This window comes from Canis lupus, chromosome 2 (genome assembly GCF_003254725.2).
Source record: "Canis lupus dingo isolate Sandy chromosome 2, ASM325472v2, whole genome shotgun sequence".
NCBI classification, from domain to species: Eukaryota; Metazoa; Chordata; class Mammalia; order Carnivora; family Canidae; genus Canis; species Canis lupus.
The window spans coordinates 58,884,135-58,895,902 of record NC_064244.1 but is presented as its reverse complement, the minus strand read 5'-3'; the positions used below and the strand labels follow the sequence as shown (position 1 = coordinate 58,895,902).

Here is an 11,768-nt window from a genome sequence, read left to right as displayed (position 1 = left end):
ATCTCATGGATAGGGGTTCTTATATGTTCATGTCATTAATATTATTTACACTGTAAAACTGTTCATACTTGCTTTATATACTTCTCCTGAAGTGTGATACAGTTCAACTAAATTAGAAGTGCTGTCGTGTATGTGCATATTTCTGGGAGATTCCACGTTTCATCAGATTATCTAAGGAGAGACTAGTCTTCTAACAGAGGGCAGCTGGGCATGAAGGTTTCTGGGGCTCCCTCCTGCTCTGATATTCCCCGGAAGGGCAGAGTGCATGTGCCAACCTGACAATGGCTCATCCTGGTCAGCCAATCGCAAGTCCCCTCTGGCCTGGAGATAAACGCAGACTAAGTGTGACCATAACTCACCTGTCACCGTAACTCATGTGACCACTGTAAGGCCAAAGGATGTGTTAGGGGGCTCCTGCAGAGGAGAAAGGGCCATTCTTTCCTCCCCAGAGGCTGAATCCCTTTGCCTTGGACCTCTCCTTCCCTGTCTCCCTCCCCAGCTCCTCTCCTGACCTGCCCTCTGTCTTCTCCCTGCAGTCCCCATGTTGTCATTGGACTTGCCCATGATCCCAACACCTGAAACCAGCAGAGCAAGAGTCAGGACCTGGGTGCTGCCAGTCCAGCCCAGTGAGCAGTCTTTCTGCTACACCACCTGATGATCCTGTTCTCTTTTGGCCCAGCCCCTCTGTCCTTGTCTGATTCCCATGCGTCCCCACCCCCGGGGGCCATGGGGTTTGGCTTGGGTTTGCACTGGCAAGTCCACAAAAGGATGCGTTTACTCATTTGTCCATATCACCCATGGAAGTACTTTGGTTTTATTCTGAATGAGACAGGAACATGAGAGAGATAGAGAGGGACAGGATCTGAAGTGGTTTCCAGAAGGTCTGGCAGCTGCGTAGAGCTTAACCTTCAGAGGCAACGGGAGTATAGGGGAGGCCACTCAGAGGCTGTGGAGTAATCCGGGCTCCGATGGGGGCAGACCATTCCCCGTGGAGGCTGAGCAGAGGTAAGGCAGCTTGGACCCACAGAGCTTGTAGTCTCATTGGATGTGGAAGTATGAAAAAGAGGAGTCAAGGCCAACTCCAAGGTTTTTTGGGTTGAGAAGCTAGAAGAAAGAAGATGCCATCACCTGGAATGAGGGAGAAGCTTGTTTGTGGGGATCAGGAAGGGGAGCATAAGAATTCTCTCATGGACACAGTAGTTCCAGATGCCTTTTATCACCCGTGTAGAGACATGCAACCTGTAGTTAGAACCAGGCAGAGGATGTAAACACATACGTCAATGACAGATGGATGTGCTTTAATGTCAGTGCCTGGATGTGGCCCATTGGTGTAGGAGCTCAGCAGAGAAGAATCTAAGGCCTGAGCCCCTCTGGGTAATTTGGAAGCTCAAGGACCAAGGTGGCTCCTGTGGGACAGGTTCTGGAGGAGACAGATTTCAGCCTATGGGAGTCTTTTATTGATATTATTTGTAAATGCAGTCAGTATAAGTTGTATCAGGGACCGAAGGCCCGAAGGCAGTTCAGCTGCAAGGATGTAGGTCTAACGCTGTGGTTCAAAAAAGAAGAAAAAAAAAAGAGAGAGAGAGAGAGGAAAGAAGGAAGGAAGGGAAGGAGGGAGGGAGGGAAGAAGGGAGAAAAGGAAGGAGGGAAGGAAGGCAATCTATAGGCAAACCTCTCCTCTTCTCTGGCCTTAGTCCCTCCATCACTGCAGTGAAGGTACGTATCCTCAAGACACCTCCAGGACCCAGCCCCTTGGATTCCAAATGTCCTCCAGCCTATCCTTTGTGTGTCAGGGTCTTGGCGTCTGCCGGGAGATGTCCCCAGAGCTGGACTGACAGCACTAGCCATCACCTTGTGCCCATGGCCTGTGTCACCAAGTGCCATGGTAAGTGGAAGTGACGCCTCCCCAGAGATCAGGTTAGCTTTGATAATGCTCCAGCCGTCTGCCCACCCGCTTGCCCTCAGGCCACCTGGAAGGGCAGTATGCAGGGTACAGAGAGAAGCCACATGGCCCCATGGCTCTTGGAGTGATGGGCAGGGAGTCTGGGCCAGAAATGGAGAGAAATGCCTTCCCCTTCAGCCCAGCCTCAGCCTGGCGTTCCCACTGCTGTTCCCCAGAAGTCTCAGAAACACCAGGCGAACTCTCAGGGCCTGCTGATTGGCCCTCTGAGGGCATGCATGAATGGGGGGATGCCTCCCTCTGTCCCTGTAGCAGACACTCCTGTGCCCCTCCCACCCTGTTCCTGCCAATGCACCCCACCACCAGCTCCCTACTGCCAGTACCTAGGACTCTGCTAGAAGAAGCCTTTTCCTGGCGACTAGAGCATGCTCAGCCCACACACCAGGCAGGCTGGAAATGCTGGCAAGTTAACACCCTGGGCACAGACTAAATGGATAAATATTCCAACTTCCTTGCCCAGGAGTGGGACAACAGAGGCATGCTCTGCGCGGTCTCCCAGAGGTCCCCGGCAGGACTGAACACCAGCTGCCCACAGCTGCAACTGCTCCTTCATGTCGGCTCTGTGGGTTCCCTTTCTTGTCTGCCCTCCCGGCTCTCTACAAGCGCTTCCAGGAACTGTCTCCTAAATAAAGTGCTCAAATTCAAATCTTTGTTTCAGATTCTGCTTCTGGAGGAATCCAACGTAAACAACCGGAACCAAAGATACCAAGCCCAACCAGTGGTGGAGATCTCTTCTAGTTCTGTTTTGTACACACTTCTACAGCATGAGCTATGTGGCAGGATATATTGGGCACCGTCCTTGTCCCTAGTAGGGAAATCACACAGATAACTGTACTAGACAAATATATAAAGCAGGATAAAGAAAGTGGTGGGGAGGTGGTTATCAGGGAGGGCCTTACAGTGGAGATGACATCTGAGGTTTTGAAGGATGAATAGGAGTTCTCCAGGTAGACAAGAGGAAGATGGGAATAGCATAGTTTACAATCCAGAGGTGTAAAAAGGCACAAGGTATAAGAGATTTGATCAAACAGAGAATCTTGTCTGTACTGCTAAAGGTATTTAGATATTATCTTGAAAAGATAGGAGGATTTTAAGAAATTGTGGGTTATCTTTTTCTGATTGCATAAGCATCAAATGCTCATTGTAGACAAGTTGGAAGATAAATAGAAGTATAAAGAAGAAAATAAAATTACCTTAAATCCAGGGTTAATTAAATCACACTGGTGTGTTGTCTCTCGGGGGAGGAGAGGAGGAGGCAGAAGAGTGAGGTGATCAGACTCAAGTTTTAGAAAGAGCTCTGGTGGCTGGTGAACATCATGCGGCTGGAAAGATACTGGACGTGAGGTGGCCGGCTGGGAGGATCCTCCACGGGGATGCTGGGTGGGGGGAGGGGGGAGGCTGGGCTTCCCAGGGTGCTCAGAGGTGGGAGTCTCTGGACCAGCTGGGTGGGGCATGGGGTAAAACAGAGGAGGGAAACATGATCACTAGAGAGACTCCGAGGGTCTCTACCCGTCAATGGGTGGGGGTGACAGGGGCTGGGAGCCAGGAGACCTGGGTTCTCATTGCAACTTTGTCATTTCCACTCTGTGGGACTTCAGGCAGGTCCCTTGAATCCTCAGAGCCACACTTCCCTGACCTGAAAATGGAAAGACTATTTCATTCCTACTTTCCTCACGGGCTTGTCAAGATAGTCCATGGGTCAAAGGGGACTGCCAACCTTGATGGATGAGAACCTGTGGCTCCAGGCTCTCCTGAAACTTTGGCTCAATCCTTTCCCTGACCTTCTCTGCCTCTACTCACCAGCCCCTAGGAGGCCAGGGCAGACTCACCATCCACTAATTTTCCCTCCCTCTCTACATCCTTCACAGAGGATATGTCTACTCTTCCCTCTGGCAAAAAGGCTCTTGACACCCCCATGCACCACCATGAATGCATTCAGTTTCCATACTAATTGGTGCCCTAGTATGTTCCAGGTGTTAGGAATACAGTGGTGTACAGGACAGTCAAGATCCCTGCCCTCCTGGCGCTCATATGCTACCCAAGGGGAAACATATCATAAACAGATAAATTTGTATACTGATGTAGTGAAGGGGGTAAAATAGGATGGTGTGATACAGAGAGTGGGGTGTATTTTAGACTTGAGTGGTCCAGAAGGGACCACTGAACTAAGATCTAAACAATTCAGGCAGAGGAAGTGCAAGTGTAAAGGTCCTGGGGTGGATTTGGGCTTGGACTGTTTAAAGAACAGGAAGGTCAGCACTCCTGGGTTTGTCAAAACTCCTGCCCACCTCCCTTAAGTGTTGTCACCTCCGTGATGCCTTCTTGGATTATCCCCTCACCCCCAGTCTCACACACACACACACACACACACACACACACACATCCTTTACTTGCTGATTCAGCTCCAGCCAGTGTCCATACCCCTGCAGTTACAACCAATCCTCACCACACTGGGTTGTGAAGGACTCTCTGCACACTAGACTGGCAGCTCTTTGAGGCAGGCACTATCTCCAGGGCTCCGCTAGCCAGCACTGTTCGGGCACGTAGCGGGTGATCATTTGACAAATGAAGAAACTGGCCAGTAGAGAAGTGAATACCAGGTAAAAGAGCTCACTCCTTTACTTGTTTAAATGCTGCCTTCTCCAGCTCCCTGAAGAGCTGCCTCGTCCCTCCCGCTACCCCACTCCTCATGCCCTTACCATGCTCCACTTTCCCCTTTGCACACATCACCGTCCCACATACCACAGGCCGTGTTTATTTATCATGCTACCTGTCCCACCCACCTCCTCACACGCACAGAATGTAAACCCCACCCATCAGAGTTTGGGGTTAAGTTGTGCAGGAATGTACCCCAAGAGTCTAGACCAGTGCCTGGCACATAGCAGGCATATGTAGGCACAGATGCGCACGAGGTAAGCGAAGGCGTGGATCACGGATGGGTTTCTCGGCCTCGGCCTCGCGGAACAGGAGGCACCCCTGCAGATGCGCGCTAGCCTGCCTCTAACAGAGGAGGTCAGGGCTGGGGGGCGACCCCTCCGCCCCGCGCCCGCCGCCCGCCCGCGCGCGGTCTGCGCACCCGTAGGCTCTGGACAGAACATTCCCACTTTGTGGCTGGAGAAACTCCAGCGGGGCAGTCTAAGTGGCCCGAGGCGGATGGCAGAGCGGGTGCTGGCTCGGGTCATCTGCTCTCCCTGCTCTCTCCCGGGTCCCTCGCCGACGCCGCTCTGACCCCGGTTCCGCGGTGGGAAGTCGGAGCCGGGTGCCCTCCGGGAGCTGCGCCTGGCGCGCCGCTGCGGGCTGGAAAGGGAGCGGGCGCCGGGTCCCCGCGTCGCCCCGAGCCCGCGCGCGCCCCCGCCCCTGCCCAGCCGCGGCCGCGCTGTCAGTCCCCATTAGCGCTAACAGGCTCCAGACGGAGCGGGCCCGGCGCGGGCTTAATGCAATCGGCGCGTTACCTGGGGCGCAGGCTACATTACCAGCCCGGCCCCCGCCCGGCGCGGCCAGAAGCAGCCAGCCCGCGCCCCGCCGGCCGCCCCGCGCCTCCCGCGTCCTCGGGCCGCGCCCGAGCCCCACGCGGCGGAGCCCAGCCCCGGCCCGCGCCCCGCGCCCCGCGCCCCGCCGCCCGCCGCCCGCCGCGGCCAGGCGGGCACCGGGATCGCGGCGAGGCCCGACACGTGAGTGCGCCCTGCGCGCCGCGGCCCAGGTGCGCCGGGGAGGCCCCGGCCGAGGGCGCCGAGCCAGAGCCGCCGCGAGTTTGAAGTGCAGAGGGGTGAGTGTCCGGGAGGCTCCCGGGGCCGCTGCACGCGGCGCAGATCGGAGCTGGGGGCGGGGGACAGGGAGCGGCGACCGGCACCGTCTTGGTCACCGCCCTGGGCAGCGTCTCAGCCTCCGCGCGTCCCGGCCCCGCCATCTGGGGGCGAGAGGGAGCGGGCGCAGGAGCGACGCGCGGCGGGTCCCGGGCCAGACCCACGGGGCGCGGCGCGGCCGTCTCCGCCTCTCGGTTCAGTCTCCGCTCCGCGCGCCGCTACGACTGTTCCCAAATTCTTCCGACAGACGCGCTCGGGTTTGGCGATCCCCGCGCCCGCCCGTGCGCCCGGCCGCTGTGTCTCCGCGCTCCGGGGGTGTCGGGAGGCGCAGGCAGGGCGGGATGGCCCAGTGACCGCGGCTCTTCCCTCCACCCGAGCAGGACCTCGGCGTGCTCCCAGGACCGCATGCCTTCCCCTCGCCGACCGCACCCATGCTTCTGGCGCGGATGAAGCCGCAGGTGCAGCCCGAGAACAGCGGGGCGGCCCCGGGGCCGGAGCCGCCCGGGCAAGGGCGCAAAGCCGTGGAGCTGTTGGTGGTGAAAGAGCGCAACGGCGTCCAGTGTCTCCTGGCGTCCGGAGCCGGCGACGAGCAGCCCCGGGAGACCTGGGGCAAGAAGATCGACTTCCTGCTGTCGGTGATCGGCTTCGCGGTGGACCTGGCCAACGTGTGGCGCTTCCCCTACCTCTGCTACAAGAACGGCGGCGGTGAGCCCCCCCCCCCCCCCCCCCCCCCGATGCGCCGGGGTTGGACTGGGGAGGCCACCTGCCCGCAGCGGCGGCCCGGCCGGCCGGGGACAGGGGCTGGGATGGAGGAGCCGGGACGCGCCGCGGGAGAAGGGAAGCACGTGAGCGAGTCTGGAGCGCAGCAAGGGTCTGGACAGGGCTCAGGGCAGAAAGGGATTGGAGTTCCCGATGGAAAGGGGGAAATGGAGGCTGGTCCCCGGGCAGTGATAGGCGCACGGGTAGAAGGACAGAATCTGAGACCCTGAAATGGGCGAGAAACCCTCATCTTTTGATGGTTTGCAGGAAGAGGTGGAGATCTGGAGAGCTCTGGAAGGGGCGCCAGAAGTGCTCAGGATGTGACAGCCAGACACAAAAGTGACCCTAACTCCAGCACCCTGAGCCTTGGGGCAGGGACCTCTGGGCCAAAAGGGGAGAGAGGATGTGGGTTCCCTGACGGACTTGGGAGGCCCTGCACTCTTGGGGACAAAGACTCTGGAACAGACACACACCAAGAGTGGCTAGTGCCAGAGGGAACTCCACTCTCGGCTTGGTGGAGGCACCAGAGTGCCCAGCCTAGGTAGGATGTTGTCATTAGGTACCAGAAGCTGGCCCGATCCTTGAAGCAGGAGGCCTGGGGGTTTGGGATGAAGGCTTTGCCTCCTGGGGTCGTGGCCACGTGGGAGAGGGGCCTGGAGGAAACTCCAGGGGAAGTAGCCAGGCTCTCTCCCCTTTCCTGAGCAGGGTGACAGATGACCTACCTGCCTGGGGTGTGAGTCTAGAGACCAACCACAGCACAGTGAAAGGGTCAGAGCCCTGGAAAAAGTGGCTTGAGGGCGGAATACAAGGTGCTAAGCCCCTAGCTCCTTCTTGAGGTCCCATAGGCTCTGGGACCCAGCTGTTTGCTTCAGAATTTTCCCTGGACACTTGCTTTGGTTGAGAAATGGGAAGCATGATCCCAAGGTGACACTCTTCCGTGTGTGGTTGGCCCCGGGAGGGAGGAAAGGTAGATTCCATGTATTTTTAGCAGATGGGGAAATGATGAATGAAAGACACACTGAGGCCCTAAGTTGCGCCACCCAGCATGTCCCCAGTTACTATCCGAGACAGTGTGTCCCTAGATAGCAGGAGGCCGTATCATTAATCAGCAGTAGTTATCAGGTTCCTCCCAGGGTGAGGCACAGTGCTAGGCTCTGCAGAGGCCACCTAGATATATTCATCACCAGGTCTGCCTGCAAGGAGCTTTAGTCACCCAAAGTGTCCCACCACCACACGCCATTTTCACGGTTTTAAGTATTCGTTGAAACTAAAAGCATCCCAGGTAGCCAATTGGACACATCGGCTAGCTGGATGTTTTGCAGCTAACCCTGGGTGCTCCCTCGGCCATTGCCACCAACTGTGAGCGCCTGCTGCATGCGTGCAAGGTGATACTCCAGGTGCTGGGGACACAGACACAGCCGATTTGTCACAGGCTCCAGTTTGTAGGCAGACTTGGCGGGAAGCTTCTCTCCTCGGAACCTGGCACATCACCCCACCCAAGTTGTTCGGTCACTTATCTCTTTGTGTATTGGTCACCCAAATAGACCGGGGCACATAGATGTGGCTTGCTCCTCCCTCTATTTCGAACACCCCAAATAAGGTCTAGGTCCTAGGAATGTGGTAGCAGGTACCCAACAGACTTCCACTGAATGAGTAAATGAATGAAATGATCCAAGCCCTCAAAGCCTTATGCCCACCCAGAGACATCGGGCACCCCAGCAGTAACTGACCAAGAGAGGGTGCTGCTGCTGGGCGGGGGGTAGTCTAGGGGTTCGAGGCCTTGGCTGTGCAGTCCCTGGTTCCAGCTCCTGCCAGTGGGACTTGGGGCGGCCTCATATGCCCCAGTGTCCTCATCCATCAAGTGGAAAGAATGGTTTTCATCTCTGAGGGTGAGGATGGGATGTCACACGAGGCTCGTGGAGAGCTGGGCATGGAGCAGGGCTCCTAGTAAAGGTAGCGGCTACTCTTTCTGAGCAACATTTTGATGATGTGGGAAATAGATGTGAGAGGTGACCGGTGCTCTAAAGGCCTGAGGAGGGGCTGTGTGAGCAAGATGGGGAGGGGGACTGTGCTTGGAGCTCAGCCCCTTGGGGTGGGAGGGGCATGGACAAGCCTCGAGAAGGTGGGAGGCATTCTTGTCGTTGGAGAATGCACACGGGATCATCTCAGAGACGAGGGGTGTGGGCTGGCCGGAGGGCAAGCCAAGTGGAGATAAGGGTGGAGAGGCAAGTCGGGGCCCAGCCCAGGAGACCTTGAATGCCAGGCTAAGGGGTGGGGAAGTTGTACCAGTGAATTTCCATTTCTGGCTCCGCTGTCCATGGTTGACACAACCTCCCCCTCCATCTCCTACTCGAAGAAGGTGGCTCCTTCTGTAAACTACTCCTCGGCCCCCTGGGGGAGCTCAGCTGGCCGCTTCAGAGCTTTATCTCTGCTAAGCCCTCTGGGCTGCTCCTTCGGAGATCAATTCTTAACCTTGATTCTAAAGTCAGTCCCTGACATGGGCCAGCAGGTTGCACAGGTGGGTATCCTATAATCGTGGAAGCAGCCAGAAGACCCCAGTTTGAATCCCAGCTCCATTTCTCTGGGCATGGCCCAGCCTCTCTGTAAGCCCAAGCTTCCCGCTACAGCTAAAGATGAGCTTAGACGACCCCCAAGAGCTGTCCTTCTCTGATGGCCTAGCTCGGCACCGCACCCAGGCCGGGCCTCACCCGCCCTGTTACTTACTAGCCTGTGTACTCCTCTGGTTCCAGTTTGAACATAGTAACCTCCCAGCCTGGCTGTGCACACTGGCTCAGACTGGAGGATGTTTGGAGATGTTAGAGGTGCCAATAGTCTAGGCCCCCGGCTAATACTTTCTGAATAAATTCCTGGGAACCATCAGCCTGTCTGAACATCTTCCCATAGGCCAGCTGCTGGGACGACGCACAAGTGCAGGAGGCTGCCGACAGGGAAGGCCAGTCTTGGAAATTCCAGGGCTTTGTTCAGAACCTTCTCCAACAGAGAGACACTGCCAGGCCGTGGGGCTATTTTCAGAGTGCTAGAATCTCCCTTGCACCTGTGATCTTGGGCCTGGCCTGTGCTGGTCCCCAGGGAGGCGTGGGCAGCTCTGCTGGGTCCCCATGTCTGCCTCCCTGACAGGGAAGGGGTCTTGGCAACGGCTACTTCTGAGATGAGTCCTGTGCTGTCAGGCACGTGGTCCCTGGGTTCAGACAGACCCAGGTTGAATCTAAACCTGACACTTCCTGGAAATGTAGCCTTGGACTCATCCTCTCTGGGCCTCAGTTTTCTTGTGCAGAGAAGGAGAAAGAGTATACCTTCTGGCAGGGTGATGACATAGATGACATAAACGAAGGCCTCAAAATAGTGTCTGGTGTGTAGAAAGGGCTCAGTAAACGGACATGTTCCTATTGTTGTTATCGTTTGATGATTTTTAACTACAGGCTAGAACCAGGAGGTCCTGAGTCTGGAGGGAACAGAACTGATTCTAGGAGGAAATTGAGGAAGGAGGGTAAGACTGGACAGCAGGCACACCGGGGAGGCCCAGAGAATCAAGAATCAAGAGCTGAGCTTTGCTCCGTGTTCTGACGGTCTAAGCTCGTCCCACTGTGCTTTGCTCACCTGGAAAATGGGAACTAACATTCCCTGCACAGGGTCCTATGAGATGGGGCTCTGGTCCCGAATAGGGCTCTTCTCCTTTCCCTAGTAAGCTGAGGGGTTTGGTACCCACAGCCCACGGGGGTGGGAGCCCTCTTGGCCAAAATATCTGGGCCTCTGGAGGCTGGATGTGAAATGGTGGCTGGTACAGAGGTCAGAGGCTTGTGAACTCAGTGCCCTCACACCCAGCTGGGCCATGGGAGGCCGTCTACAACCCTGAGTGTGCCAAGCCTGGCTCCTATTGTTCAGCTCAGTTGCAGGGGAGCCAGCCAGCTGGCGTGGCCCTCCACTGATGAGTTTGCAGGAATGAGGTGCTCGTCAGGGGCTAGAGCTGAGACTTTAATCTGGGGTCATCAGCGTGATGTGGCTCATTGCTCTAAGCTGGCCAGGAAGATCTAAAGAAGCTGGTTTCCAGCAAGATGGGTTGCCATGGGGATAAATGTTCCACCCTTTCCTGTGGTCCCAGACCCAACTGCCTAAGTCAGGATTAGGTCACAGTGCAAGTGAAGGAAGGCCCTGGGGCTTTCCTTAGCTGCATCCTCCATGTGAGTCACTGCTGGGAGCCACTGATTTCATGAGAAAGCATTTGCAACATGCCCACCATATGCCAGGAACACAGAGATGAGCAAAAGGCAATCCCCCTCCCTCAGGGAGCTCATGGTCCATGGTAGATATCCTAAAAATCAATGTCATCTTCAATTCTGTTATTGGAAGTGTTGTATCCCGAATGAGGGAGACAAGGTTCTTTTGGTTTTTGGTGGGTAGTACTTCCCTCCACAGTGTAGTTCTGAGCATCCGGAACACCCTCTTAGTTCATTTTAATGAGGCCGGGACCGAGATGGGAAACCAGAACCTTCGAGGAGCTATAGGGAGAGCCCCAGCTTCATTCATAAAAATCAGGTCAGATGCTATGAGGTTGACAGCAGAGGGAGAGTGGTTAGATGAGGAGGAGTAGCCTCAACGCTAGTTTCCCTGAATTTCACCCCCATTGCCCTCCTTAAAGGAGCCAGGGGGGTTGATCAGGAAGGGGGCATGTTTCCTCACTGGGCATGTTCTCCGGTCTCAGAGACAAAGTCAGCTCCCAGGTCAGCTGGAAGTTCCTAACCTGAATGTGTAGATCACTTGGTGTGAAACTTCCTCCTGGAGCAGCAGGAGCTTCTGCAAAGGCGTGTGTCCATGCTCCTGGCTAATCTCAGGGAGAGGCAGGAGTCAAGGGCTGCAAGACTCCACCTGGGCTGAGGTTAGGGGGATCCTGAGGCCAGGGAACAGGAGCCCATGGGGGTCCTTGAGGCCCCCAAGGAGAAGACAAGTCTTGGGGAGGGGAAAACACAAGTTGTCACTACATGGTTCCAATACCCTACCCTAGAGAGAGTCTGGGTTGACAAACTTGAATGATCTGGGCTTGGTTTATTACAAGAACTGGAGTGTTTGCCTGAAGAAATGGCCGCGTGAAGCCAGCTGTTTAGCTGGCAAAGGCTCAGAAGGGGATGCTATGCCTGACCCCCGGGGTGCAAAGCATTGCTTTGGACAAGACTGATCAGTTTTGTTCTACAGGGCTCTAAGGCCAGAAGGAAGGCAGAAAGTGGAGGCTG

The 11,768-nt window shown here is 56.0% G+C and overlaps 1 protein-coding gene across 1 annotated transcript in view; it reads left to right on the top strand.

The window, feature by feature from the left end:
- Window positions 1–5,954: 5,954 nt before the first annotated feature.
- SLC6A2 (solute carrier family 6 member 2) overlaps window positions 5,955–11,768 on the top strand; it is a 47,561-nt gene continuing 41,747 nt past the window's right edge. The window contains exon 1 of the mRNA XM_025447946.3: window positions 5,955–6,468. Coding sequence (XP_025303731.2) covers window positions 6,195–6,468 — 274 coding nt within the window. The 5' untranslated portion in view covers window positions 5,955–6,194. The remainder of the gene's footprint in view (window positions 6,469–11,768) is intronic.